General features: G+C 55.6%; 2 protein-coding genes across 2 annotated transcripts in view; both read right to left on the reverse strand.

Moving 5' to 3' along the window:
* The window catches only part of LOC103599972 (tumor necrosis factor receptor superfamily member 23-like), an 18,439-nt gene extending 16,941 nt beyond the window's left edge, over positions 1–1,498 (reverse strand). Inside the window, exon 1 of the mRNA XM_008584189.1 lies at positions 1,433–1,498. Within this exon, the coding sequence (XP_008582411.1) occupies positions 1,433–1,498 (66 nt within the window). The remainder of the gene's footprint in view (positions 1–1,432) is intronic.
* Positions 1,499–1,968: 470 nt separating this feature from the next.
* The window catches only part of OSBPL5 (oxysterol binding protein-like 5), a gene marked incomplete at its 5' end in the record, with an annotated part of 18,858 nt that continues 6,891 nt past the window's right edge, over positions 1,969–13,935 (reverse strand). The window contains 9 exon segments of the mRNA XM_008584190.1: positions 1,969–2,086; positions 2,189–3,021; positions 4,702–4,804; positions 5,481–5,619; positions 6,596–6,722; positions 7,052–7,237; positions 7,686–7,822; positions 7,924–8,013; positions 8,437–8,534. Coding sequence (XP_008582412.1) covers positions 2,883–3,021; positions 4,702–4,804; positions 5,481–5,619; positions 6,596–6,722; positions 7,052–7,237; positions 7,686–7,822; positions 7,924–8,013; positions 8,437–8,534 — 1,019 coding nt within the window.

Consider the following 13,935-nt stretch of genomic DNA (forward strand, 5'->3'; position numbering starts at 1 on the left):
TTTTTTTTTTTCTTTCCTTTTTGTCTTTTTTCGTGACCGTCAACGGATCGCAACCCTCAGTGTCGCGCCCGTANGTTTTTTTTTTCTTTCCTTTTTGTCTTTTTTCGTGACCGTCAACGGATCGCAACCCTCAGTGTGGCGCCCGTACCGGACCAGGAGGGCAACGGGATCGCAACCCTCGGTGTTGCGCCTGCACCTCGCTCAGCCAGTGAGTGGCCGGTCTGTATGTGGGATCCGAACCCTCGGCGGGAGCGCCGCTGCGCTCCCAAGCGGCGCACTGTAGCAGTGCGCCACCGGGCCAGCCCAATGGGTTTTTGACTTCAGGCTACTTGTGCGGGACCTCGTTGACCACTTCATTGCATTCTCGGGTTCTATGAGTCCTGGACTGAAGGCTCCAAAGACTGTCGCAGCTGTCCTACTGATCACGTGCCTGCACCTCCTGGCAAGCTGCAAATCAGGGTTAGCAGCAGGCTCCTGATGATTCACAGCCAGGTTTTAGCTGTTTTTTAAAGTGTTGCCTGGACACCCTCGTAGACACAGATTTGGGCACTAGCTCAACGATTTCCTTAGGATTACACCCACCTAAGGCTCACTGCGGTCTTGACTCTGTTTTTTCCTTCCTGGGATGGCTGCTTTCTCTTCCTTTTTGATTTAAGATAGTTCTTTGCCTATCAAGGATAGAAGGAGAGTTCTGGAGGGGATTCTGATTTTCCTTCTGGGTGTGTGATGATGCTGGGGCGGGCAGGGCCAGGCCTGTAGCCCTGGAGCTGGTGGGAGGCTGACCCCCAGGTAGACACCTTTTCTCTGCATGGGCCCAGGGTGCAGGAAGCAAGAGGGGTGGCCAGGACTCCCTGTCCACACCGGAAATGGGAGTGTACAGAGCAGCCTGCCCTGGTATCAAGATGAAGAAATCTGCCACCTTGAGGTACCCACTCTGAGCTTTTGTTTGCTCCAGGGGCACGTGGCCTCCACAGGGGAGCTCCTGAGCCAGGCCAGGGGCATTGTCTCCTGGGGGAATGGTCCTGGCGGTCCAGACTGTCTAAGGCACATAAGAGGCTCCTGCGGGGGGAGGGTTGGGAAGGCTGCATCCGTCTGCCTCTCCCTCGGCCCCAGCCTGAGCCCTGAGGTCGGGAGGCAGAGAGGGAGGTGGTGTCCCGGGGTCCCTCCTGGGTCCTCCCTCATCGGTGCTGCCTGACCACCTTGGTTCCCCTCGTCTCTCTCATCCCTCATGGGGATATGTTAATGGTGGGCTGCAGCCTCCCTTCACTGTGGTGTGTGGGGTCAGCAGTCAGATGCCCCTCCCAGCACAGGGTAGGCCCCCATATTTTAACCTTGGTGGCTGAGCACCAGGGGACGGTGGTCTCAGTTAGCAAGGGGAGGACTTGGGGGCAGCCGGTCAGGGTCTGAGCTGTGCCAATCCCCCTCCACCTACCCAGCTCAGCGGCTCCCTGGAGCGGCCTGGGGTGCAGCAGCACTCCCAGGTCCTCAGCTGGCTCATCGGTGGTTGCGGGGACCCCAGCCTCCCACTGCCCCACAGGGTGGCCGGCTTCCCGCTACTGTGAGTTCTGCATCCTCCATCCTCCCGGGTCCCTCCCTCGGCGCCTCCAGCCCCAGGCCATCCCATGCTGGCTCTGAGTCTCTCCCCAGGAAGAGCCCTTGTTTCCAGAAGTCCCCCAAGAAGAGAACACGCAACACGTGTGTCTGTTTATTTCAAGGCATGGAGCATAGATTCATCCCCCAATTGAGGAGAGGGAAGAGACGAGAACATGGGTAAAAAACTGGAAAGTGAAACGATCAGTCACCTCTCCAACGGCGCCACCACATTGTAGTTTAAGGCTCCGTGTGTATACACACGTGTGGACGCAGCACACGCACACAGGCACACAGACAGAGCACGTGCTGACACAGCGACCCAGGCCAGGCACCGCAGGCTCACTGCTGCCCGCAGCCTGCCTGAAATATTGCAGTTATGTTTATTAAAAAGTGTAAAACGGGAAGACTGCATGGTCTGAGCAAAGTGGCCAATTTGCGCCTCCCTGACCGGTGGGCGTGGCCAGCCCAGCCACCCCCGCGCTCACATGCCCACCTGCCCGGGGTGGGGGCACTGCCACATGAGCAGGCTATGGGTGGCGGAGAGGTTCCAGAACCCACCCACGCTGGGCTCTTACCCAAGCGCTCACATGCCCACCTGCCCGGGGTGGGGGCACTGCCGCATGAGCAGGCTATGGGTGGCGGAGAGGTTCCAGAACCCACCCACGCTGGGCTCTTACCCAAACAGCACAATGGCAGAATAAAAATCCAAAGTGTCCTCCCCAGAGCAGCCCCAGCCTGCCTTTGGAGCTCACCTGAGGCCCCTCCAGGGTGACCCTGGTGACAGTGGCAGGGTCTCAGGAAGGAGGCCTGAGCATCAGGGTACAGGAGCCGCTGGGGATGCCTGGGGACTCCCGGGCTCGCTCCTCAAACCTTCCCACTCACCGTTGCTGGGGGTGACTGTCCAAAGCCTCTGCAGGCCCTCCCTACCCCGAATCCATGGATCCCATGTGGCACGTGGAAGTGGACTAGGAGTGATGAGGGGGATGTCGGAGAGCGCGTCACACAACGGAAGCTGCATTTGGCTTTAGCATTAAGGCCAGTGCTGGGCGAGGGCCCTGCAGGAGAGGCCAGTGTTCCCAAAAGTGGCCTGGCATGGCCAGGCCTGCAGCACCTTGCCGCCTCCAGGTCCCTCCTGCCGTCCTCCTGCACCCAGGCCCCTCTGTCACAGTGGCTGTGCCTGCCGGGCCCCTCTGCCTCCACGGACAGGCTTAAAGTGCTGTGTGCCTGGGAGGGGGGCTTGGGCCGGTGGGAGTTCTGCAGGCGACACCCACGCTGCCCCCAGAGGGCTCTTATTTGAGGATGTAGTTAATGCAGAGCTGACAGGCCAGGAACACGCAGAGCAGGAACCAGGAGCGGGGGTTCTGCAGGAGGCCTGGGGCCGGAGCCTGCCCGGCCCGCGACGTAGAGCTCAGCATGACCGAGAGGTACCTGCAACGACAGGGCGTGGGGGCTGTGTGGCTCGGCCCACCCTCCCACAGCCAGATGCCAGACATAGAGTGGAGAGGGAGGCAGGAGGCACAGCCGGCCCTCCAGGGACATCCGTGCAGATGGGGGTGCGGGGCTCAGGGCACAGATCCCGGGGAGGGGGGTCAGGGCTGGGGCAGTGGGCCTCTGGGACCCTCCCCCCACCTGTGTGGCTGTGGCTGAGTTGCCCCCATTCATATGTTGGGGTCCTAACTCCTGGTACCTTTGCTAAGACTGTACCGGACATGGTCTTTACAGAGGTAAATAATTTAGCATGAGGCCATCAGTGTGGGCCATAACTCAGTAGGACTGGGGTCCTCATAAGAAGAGGAGATCAGGACACAGACAGGCACAGGGAGCGGCGTGAACAGGAAGACTTCTGCAGGCCGAGGAGAGGCCTCGGGAGGAGCCACCCCGCCCACACCTTCCTGATCAGGAGCCTCCGGGACAGGGAGACAGTAACCTTCTGCTGTTTAAGCTCCTGGCTGCAGCAAGGGGTACAGTGGCCCAGCAAATACACCCACCCCGGACCCTGACATTGTCCTGCGTCTGCTGTGCTGTGCAAGTTTCTGACTGGCCATTTGGCCAACTGCCTCCTTTTGTGGAGCCAGAGATCTCAATTTCTTTAGGAAAACAGCTTCCCAGAATAGCAGGTTTTGGTGAAAGGTGTGGTGGCTCCACTGCTGAGTCACAGGGGAGGGCGGGCGCTGATCACACAGGCCTCATTCATGACCTGCGTGCTGCCGGCTGCACCTGTGTCCCACCCTTGCACGCGGCCCTCTCCCCCTGTCCATCCCTGCTGTTCTGTCCTCCTCCATGCCCCATCCTTGGTGTGCTGTCCTCCCGAGTCCACTCCCGGTGTGACAGTCCCAGAGACTGTAACATCTGCCGGATGCTGGATGAGTGCCTGGCAAGGAGCTCAGCCCTCTGCACCACCCTGGTCCTGCCCTGGGGCACTGCCATCTTCCTGTTTACAGAGGGGAGAGGGAGGCCTGACACCCCAAGGCCACACAGCCAGTGGGTACCACGGCCTGGGCAGAGCCAGAGCCTAGGCTTTGGAACCTGAGCTGCACACCACATCCTGCTCCTCCTCTGTAGTGTCTGCTGACGGGAAGGGACCAGGAGGCCCTGGCGCTCCACCCATCCGGGTCACAGCATGTCCCTCAGGCATTCCCTGCTCCTCCCTCTCCAGCATTCTAAAGACCTACGCCACCTCGAACTGGGTCACTGCAGTGAGCCTGGTGACAGCCAGGACATTTGCGCCATCTCCTCTCTGAGCTGCCACCTGGCTCCATGCACCTTGGCGTTTCTCCTGGGGCCACCCCCAAGCCCATGCCCAGGCCCAGCACCTTCCTCTTGGCTCCTTGAAACTTCCGGCTCAGCATCCTGGCTCAGCCTGTTCAAACGCAACTCCCTGCGCGGCCCACCGCCCCCACACCTCAGCTGCTGCCCAAGGGATCCCAGGCAGCTTTCTGCCTGTCCCCGCCCTGCTGCAGACCCTTCCCAGGACAGCAGATCTATCTCCAAAGGACATCCCAGGTGCAGGGCTTCCCTGGCCTCCCCCGGCCTGCCCTGGCCTCCTGCACTCTCTGAGAGGGAGCCCGCCTGGGAGACCCAGAGGGGGAAGGTCGGGGCGCGGCCTACCTGCGGAGCTCCTGCTGCGCCTCCTGGATGGACAGGATGGCCTCGTGCACAGCCAGCAGCCGCTGCACCTCCTTCCTGCACCGGGGACATGGGCTCTCGCTGCCTGGGATGGTCCCGGGGATGGGGCGACATGCGAGGGGGGAGAAGCAAGAATGAGCTGGTAAGTCAGGGGGCCGGCTGTGGGGTCACACCCTGCTCAGGCCCCTGCCCAGCCTTACAGGAAACCTGTGGGACCAGGCTAAAGACAGGGACACGAGGGAGAGGCACTGAGGGATGTTTCTGGAGGGAATCCCCAGTCTCAGCTGGCCTCTAATGAGCTCTGGGAGGTGGCAGAGACCAAGGTGTGGCTTGTCCACCACAGAGACAGGGATAAAGTCGGGGAGACCCAGGCTGCCCCATGAGAACAAAGGAGCAGAGAGACCCAGGGTGGCAGGAGCAGGGCCAGAGGGGTGGGGGCAGGTGGACACTGCCCGGCCTGCCGCTCACACCACCCCTGTCAGACAAGGGGGCCCCTGGCCTGGGCCCACTCCCTCTTCCTCCCCCAGCCTCCACCACGCCCCTCTGGGTTGCCCCCGAGTCACTGGGAGGGCAGAGCCCCTTGGGAGGACTGTCAGGACAGGTAGAGGCACTCCCTTCCCAGCACCCTGGGAAGGTGTCTCTTAGACCCTTCCCATCCTGCAGGGGCTGGAGGCGGGGGCATGCCCTCCCCTCCTGGCCTGGCCAGGGTCCCTGGAACCCACCAGACAAGGCCTCGGGGGCCAGGTCCAAGGGGGCCTCACCAGGAACAAAGTCACCATCCTCGTCCTCGTCTGAGAGCTCCGGGCAGGACTCAGGTGTGGAGCCACTGCTCTCAGTGACCTGGCTGTGGCTGGAGGGCTGGTCACTGGATTTGCGGAGACACTGGTCTGGGCCAGGCCTCTGTGGAGAGATGGAGCTGCTACAGTAGGGAGCCCACCCACACCCACCTGCACAGGCACCTTGGGGATACAGTGGCATGTTTATGCCAGCGTGGCGCTAGACGCGGCAGCAGGCAGAGAAGGAAGCTGGTGTGGTGTGGTTGGACAGAGGCTGTTTGGATCTCAGCCCTGCACAGGCTGGAATGTCAGGACCCCTTTGTGGGCCTCAGTCTCCTCACTGGTAACATAGAGCTGCTGACCCCTCTGCAGGGGGTAAGGGCCAGTGTCCTGGTGCAGACTGGCCAGCCCTGTGCCTGTCACAGAATTGTGACCAATAATGCAGAGATGATGACACTGAAGGCCATGGATTGTTCTGACCCGGTGCCATAAGGGTTGATTGCAGCGTGAGCGCCAGCCTCACCAGATCTGCACACAGTAGGCGCCCAGCTGGTGCGCCGCAGGTGTTGGTCAGCACACCTGGAACACGGGAGTGTGGGTCGGGCGCCACCTGGTGGCTGCCTCTGGCATGGCACCATGGAGGACACCTGGCTTCCTCCAAAACCGCATCTTGTCCAGGGGTGTTTCTCTCCTTCCTCCTCCCTGGAGCCTCTCTGCCTTCCCTCCTGCCCATTGCAGGCCCAAGACCTGTGAAAATGCTGGCTCCTCCTCTTCCTACTTGGGCAAGTCCCTGGGCTGCCCCAAGCCTCACTTTCCTCATCTGTAGAATGGGATAATGGGTCTACTAACATGGCAGGGGCGATATTGGGGGTGGCGATGGGCCAGGAGCCAGCAGATCCTGCACTGCCCCGCACATCAGGGTGCCCGTGCATGGAGCATCTTGGAAATCCAGGCATCTTGGGTCCCACGCAGGGCAGGGGCTGAGGGGCTGGCAAGAGCATGACAGACCTGGGAGCACAGGAGGAGGAGGGCAACGAGGGGGTGGGTGGCCACACCTGCAGCTGAGAACAACCCTGGCCAGGGCCCTGGGGGGTGCTGACCTCATGCCTGGGCCCCGGGCTGCCCAGGAGGGTGGTTTGGCAGGCCATAGTCTCCCGCTGCAGCGTGTGCAGGATCCCATCTTGCTCAAACTGGGTGATGTCCTTCATGGGGTCCCAGGGGCTGTGGCTGGAGGATCCAGAGGGTGCTTGTTGGCAGAGGCAGTGGCTCTCAAGATGGAGTGCTCTGTCTCAGCCTAGCCCTCAGCCTCCCAACAAGTGGTCAGACCCCCAGGAAAGTGACCACTGCCCACACCCCACGTGCAGGGCCCACAGGGGGGTGGGGGGCCCTATCTGACCTTCCCCCTCATCACTCACTCTTCCAGGAGATGAGCTGAGGTGGGGAGGGAGCCAGGAGCCCCTATGACCCCACTAGGGCCCAGGCCTGGGCACGGGTGGGGGCAGTCTGCTAGGGCCAGCCCGCAGCACAAGCCCCAGGCCGCTGCTGCCTGCGCTCACTTCTCATATTGATAGTGCCACTCCTGGGTGACAGGGTCCAGGCGGAACAGCTGCGGCTCCCAGGGCGTGAGGCTCTGCTGGCGCTTCTGGGCCCGCTGCCGCTGCGCCTCCTCCAGTGCAAACTTCTCCTGTGTGGCCTTGTGCTGGTCGCCCTCGCCAATGGCCCTGGTAACGTGCTGCCAGAGCCTGTGTACAGGGGACCTGCCCTGAGCGGGGGGCCCAGGCAGTCCTGCCCCCTGAGCACTGGAGGGAAGCTCAGAGCAGCCTCTGCTTGGCTGCCTCCAGTGACAGGGAGCTCACTACCTGAAAGGGAGCCTGTGTCTCCCAGGGTGCTGTGTTTTCCCCATGAGATGGTTCTCCCCTATGCTGAGCTCCTGCCTCCCACCCGCAGGGCCCTCCCTGTGGAGCTGTCGGGCACCTGCCAGCTGTGACAGGGATCCCGGAGCCCACTATTCTCCAATCCTCACACTCTGCCTCCAGCTGCCCCAGCAGGATAACGTGATCTGCCATGAGGGGTCCATTCTGAGGTCTACTCTCTTTCCTGGGGATGTGCTCACAACACTGTAACCCTGCCAACCTGCCTGCCTGGCCCCATCAGGTCAGCGGGGTCCCCTGGGTGCCAGATGGGCCTCACCTCTCGGACTCCAGCTCTGTCTGCTCCTCAAACCGCACCGTGTGCTGTTTCAGCCTCTGCCCGCGGACCTCTCCACTCGGGGTCCAGAAGAGCTCGGCGCTTCCACTCCCCTCCTCCTTGATAAACACGTCACTGTCCTGCCCCAGATGGTTGGGTGGGGTCAGAGATGCTGGCCCAGGCACTGACTGCCCAGGGCCTGGCTGGCCCGACCACGCTTGCCCCAAGGACAGCCCCTTACCCAGTGTCCAGTGAGAGTTGCCAGGACTTCCCCTCCAGATGCAATCTTTCCTGAGATCTGATTGATGCTTGTGCTGCCCCCAAAGAAAGGCTGCAGGAACAGCCAGGGATGGATGCCCAGTGAGTGGGGGAGGAGGAAGCCACTCTAGGGGCACATCCTCCTGGGACACGGAGCGGTCACTCTCACAGGGTGCCCAGGAGCCAGCTGGGAGGGGACCCAATGCTAGAGGAGGCCACCCTTGTCCCGATGCCTCTGCCTGAGCTCAAGGATGCAGGGTCCCTGCCTGAGCCTGTCCTGGTTCTGCTGTGTGACTTGCAGGCAGCCCCTTCCCCTCTCTGGGCCCCGTGTATACTGTGGAGATGCAAAGAGCTGCTCACCTCCTGTGCACTTGCTTGGGAAACCTTCCCTGGGCACAGGAGGGTGGAGGGGATCCCCAAGGCCTTGCTCCCTCCTGGCTGGAGTTCCATGTCCCCCTGCCCCCCGCCCTGCTCCCCAGGCTGCAGCCAGTGCTACCCTGAGCTTGAATTCCAGCTCGGCTTGGAAGTTGTTCTTCTCACACTTGATGGTCACTTTCCCGCCCAGCTCCATGGTCATGGTGCCATACAGGATTCCTGAAATGCAGTGTCAGGAGTCAGGCCACCTGGCCCTGCCAAGCCCTCAGGCCCTGCCGAGTCCTGACCCAGCAGCACTGACCCCTAGGAGGCCTGTGTCAGACCCTGGGAGGGCAAGAAGGGAGAGTGGGGAGGACAGGCGCTCCAGGAGGAGAGCCGGCATGGGGAGAGGCTTGTGGGGGGAGTGGAGCCAGGGGACGTGCCTGGTCCCTCAGCGACCGCCTCCCCAGGATGCGTCCTCCATCCTCGTTGGGCCTTTGCCCATGTCCAGGAGTCACCCCACCCTTTGGTAGGTCAGCTCCTCCTACAAGAACTCCCTGCTCCAGGACCCCAGTACCCCATGGCCCTGTGGAACACTCATTGCTGCCTGTCACTTGACTCTGCAGTTCGGGCTTCAATGCTGGCTCCTAAGGGCAGGCATCTTCCCAGGATAGCACCCAGCACAGAATAGGCACCACTGCCTAGGACAGAGCCCAGGAAGGCACAGCACACTTAGAAAGGTTAATGCATCTTTTTTTTTTCAATTAATGAAAGAAAGAATAAATATCCCATATCTGGCCATAGGGAGGACTTCATTTAATTAAAGAAACACCACAACCACTGCCAGCACCACCAACAAAAAACCCAAAATATTTCGACTCTAAAACACTTAGAAATGTGAGATAAAATACTCATAAGTCTCTAAAAAAAAAAAAAAAAGATAGCCATTTGTAATAGCAAAAGGCTTGAAGTCTTCCCCAAATCACAGAGGACTAGTTGAATGCAGGCTTGTGCACAATAGGAAACCGGGCAGCTCAGAAGGAATGAGGTGGGTCCCTGTACTGCTCCAAGGGGTCTCCAGGCTACATTGAGAAGTTGGAAGAGCCGGCTGCAGGACAGCGAGGACACAGGGCTGAGCCTCTGTTGGGGTGCAGGGGTCTGAGAGAGGGCAGCTCAGAAGGAATGAGGTGGGTCCCTGTACTGCTCCAAGGGGTCTCCAGGCTACATTGAGAAGTTGGAAGAGACGGCTGCAGGACAGCGAGGACACAGGGCTGAGCCTCTGTTGGGGTGCAGGGGTCTGAGAGAGACACAAGACTTCTTTATCTATGCCATTTTGTAGTTCTAACTTTGGAACCAGGTAAATATTGTATTTATATAATTACAAAAATAAATAAATAAATAAATAAATAAATAAGTAAAGCAATTCCTAGGAATCAAAAGTAAAATGAAACAAAAACCCCAAACTGGGTATGAGAGGGTGGCATAAATAAATAAATAAATAAGTAAAACAATTCCTAGGAATCAAAAGTAAAATGAAACAAAAACCCCAAACTGGGTATGAGAGGGTGGCATAACCCTGGAGTGGAATTATTCCAGATGACTTTAAAACCCCCAGTGGAAACTATCCAGACATTTATATGAAATAACAAAAGACCACGCATAGCCAAAGCAATTCTGAGCAAAAAAATAAAGCTGGAGGCATAACACCCTGACTTTAAACTATACTACAAAGCTATAATAACCAAAACAGCATGGTACTGGCATAAAAACAGACACACTGATCAATGGAGTAGAATAGAAAATCCAGAAATCAACCCACACGCCTACAGCCATCTGATCTTTGACAAAGGCACCAAGCCTATACACTGGGGAAGAGACTGCCTCTTCAGCAAATGGTGCTGGGAGAACTGGATATCCATATGCAGGAGAATGAAACTAGACCCATACCTCTCACCATATACTAAAATCAACTCAAAATGGATTAAAGATTTAAATATACACTCTGAAACAATAAAACTTATTAAAGAAAACATAGGAGAAACACTTCAGCAAATAGGGCTGGACACAGACTTCATGAATACAACCCCAAAAGCACGGGCAACCAAAGGAAAAATAAACAAATGGGACTATATCAAACTAAAAAGCTTCTGCACAGCAAAAGAAACAATTAACAGAGCTAAAAGACAACAAACAGAGTGGGAGAAAATATTTGCAAAATACACATCCAACAAAGGACTAATATCCAGAATATATAAAGAACTCAAACAACTTTACAAGAAAAAAACAAGCAACCCAATCAAAAAATGGGCAAAAGAGCTAAGCAGGCATTTCTCTAAAGAAGATATACAAAAGGCCAACAGTCATATGAAAAAATGCTCAACATCACTCAGCATCCGGGAAATGCAAATCAAAACCACACTGAGATACCATCTCACCCCAGTGAGGATGGCTAAAATCCAAAAGACTTTGAACGATAAATGCTGGCGAAGTTGTGGAGAAAAAGGAACTCTCATACATTGTTGGTGGGAATGCAAAATGGTGCAACCCCTATGGAAAATGGTTTGGAGGTTCCTCAAACAGCTGAAGATAGAGCTACCATACGATCCAGCTATCCCACTACTGGGAATATACCCAAAGGAATGGAAAACATCAAGTCGAAGGTATACCTGTTTCCCAATGTTCATTGCAGCACTCTTCACAATAGCCAAGAGCTGGAATCAACCCAAATGTCCATCATCGGATGAGTGGATACGGAAAATGTGGTATATCTACACAATGGAATACTACTCAGCTATAAAAACGAATGAAATACTGCCATTTGCAACAACATGGATGGACCTTGAGAGAATTATATTAAGTGAAACGAGTCAGGCACAGAAAGAGAAATACCACATGTTCTCACTTATTGGTGGGAGCTAAAAATAAATAAATAAATACACAAACAAGCTGGGGGGGGAGGGAAGAAGACACAATAATCACAATTCCTTGAAGTTGACACGACAAGCAAACGGAAAGGACAGTGTTGGGAGGGAGGGGGGAGAGGGAGGAGGAGGGTGGCTTCGGTAATGGGCCACAATAATCAACCACATTGTATATTAACAAAGTAAAATAAAATTAAAATAAATAAATAAAATCCCTAGTGGGACGTACTCAGGACAAAACAGCTGCAGAAACTACACGAGACGCTGTCTGGAGTGATGGTGCTGTGGCTGGCAGGGTGGTGACTGTCATTCTAGGCCTGCTGTCTGAGATGTGGGACTAGACAAAAAAGTAACCACGGCTGTGTCACTGAAAACTGGGCTTTTTGGTGCAGGGGAAAGAAGATTTGGATATCAGGTCAATGGAACTACCAAAATCCTATCTTGAATCTGGATTGGAAGCCTATGAACTCATGATCTGTTTTAATCTTAAAACAAAAAAGATTTCTATGTTCAGCTCACTGGAAAGCCCTAGAAGCAATGACCACTCACTCTTAAAGAAGCAGACCAGGAGACGGATGGTGGTGACGGTCGCACACACATTACGAATGTATTTGATACCACTGAATGGTACAGTTACAGATAATTAAGACAGTAAATTCTATTATGCATATTTTACCACAATAAAAAGATTTTTTTTTTTTGTCTTTTTTCCGTGTCCGGCAACGGATCGCAACCCTCAGCGTTGCCCCCGTACCGGACCGGGGACCGGCAACGGGATCGCAAGCCTCGGTGTTGCTCCCGCGCCTCGCTCAGCCAGTGAGCGGGAACCGGTCTGTATGTGGGATCCGAACCCTCGGGCGGGAGCGCCGCCGCGCTTCCCAAGCGGCGCACTATCCAGTGCGCCACCGGGCCGGCCCCAATAAAAAGATTTTTAAAAGTGAAACAGATCTGGTGTCGGTGATGGGCCATAATAATCATATACATTGTATATTGACAAAATAAAAATTAAAAAAAAAAGAAAAAAAAAGTGAAACAGATCTGGCCTCCAGACTGTGGTCTTTAAATATTATTGGCCCTTGGAAGGCCTGCGGGTTCCTGGAGAAATGGCTGATTTGAGGTCTAGAGCAGGAAGCATCCAAGGTGCTCCTGTGGTCGCTGCAGAAGGAAGGAAGCTAGCTGAGCCACCAGGGCTGTAGACGGGACCCTGAAGCCAACTACGGCCCCCACTGACCAAAGATGGGACAACTTCAGTGTCAATAAGGGTAACAATTGGAATGTTCTGGAACCACCAAATAATACAGCTGTAACGACCTCAACAATGATCACCTTTGGAGGACACCAGGAAAAAAAACTCAACATTTTGAAAAGAGAAAAACTCCAGCATTCATCCTAAAACAAACCGCACCCGTGGGGGGACCACATTGCAGACGAGGGGAAGTTTCTGTTTAGAGGAACAGCTGCTGGTTAGATGGACGAAAAGGGACAGAAGACCGCTGTCCTGCAATGCTGACAACTGAACGGATCCAGCACGGAGAATCCACGCCCACGAGTGTCACAAACAAGCAGACATCGCACAGCCCTCCGTGGACGGACGCGAAGTCCCTGTTAGTGTCTCGTTGAAAACTTGTGCTGAGTGGGGTCAAGCATGTATAGAGCAAGTCGATTTACACTTTGGAGGAGAGACCCAGGACACAGGCAGCCGCCAGTGAAGTCCAGCCTGCAGGACATTCTACAGGAACATGACCTCAGCTCTTCAACAAATGCACCGCAAGGACAGAAAAAAGGCGGAGGGGCTGTAAAGGAGACTTCAGAGGCAGTGACGGGCACAAAGCATGAGCCTCACGCGCGTGTGTGTATCCGGGGCCTTCAGAACGTTCACGGCAAGACTCGTATTGTCTTTTAATTGTTTTTCCATGAACTTTCTGAAGTATCCTTGTAAATATATGTGTATGTGACAATTGGGGAACTTCGAACACTGACTGTGTATCTGATGATGTTAAGAGCCTTTACTTTTTTTTTTTTTTTGGTGTGATGACAGTGTCGTGGTTATGGTTATGAAGGGGAATCCTTATCTTTCAGTGACATGCAATGAGACATATAGATGGTGTGACTTGGGTCTGGGTTTGACTTCAAGGTAATCGGGTGGAGAGTGCATAAGTTCAAAGAAACAAGACCGGCGGCTTGCTGAGCTGTGGGTGTGCAGGGGTGCACTGTGCTTTCACGTGTTTGATCTTTGCCGTACTAAAAAGCTGAAAAAATATGTACCGTTCTTTGAGTGCATGGTTGAACAGATGAGCATGCGAGGTAATAAGAGAAATCTCTTGGAAGAAAAACATAAACATGAACGAGAAAAATCATAAGGAGAATAAGAAGGAAGGGAGAGGGAGGAGGCCACTTGCTGATGTGAGACCTTTGTGTCCGAGGTTCCCGCAGGGAGCAGTAGACAGGGCCTGGGCTGGAGTAACGGGCAGAGTTTGTCCCAAGACATTTCTGCACAGTTGGGACCCTCCCATGGCTACGCCCTCAGCAGGGCGCTGCAGAAATGCACCTGTCGCATAGGGGGAGGCAAACAAGCACCTGTACTGGCCCAGGCTCCAGGGGCTAAGAATAAAAACAGAAACTCTTGGAGAATTGGTAAGGCACATCTGTATTTCCTGTGTGGCCCAGAAACAACCTGCTACACGTGGGAGCCAGGAAAACCTCAGCAAAGTCAGAACCCC

This window comes from Galeopterus variegatus, unplaced genomic scaffold, assembly GCF_000696425.1.
Source record: "Galeopterus variegatus unplaced genomic scaffold, G_variegatus-3.0.2 Scaffold3170, whole genome shotgun sequence".
Classification (NCBI taxonomy): Eukaryota; Metazoa; Chordata; class Mammalia; order Dermoptera; family Cynocephalidae; genus Galeopterus; species Galeopterus variegatus.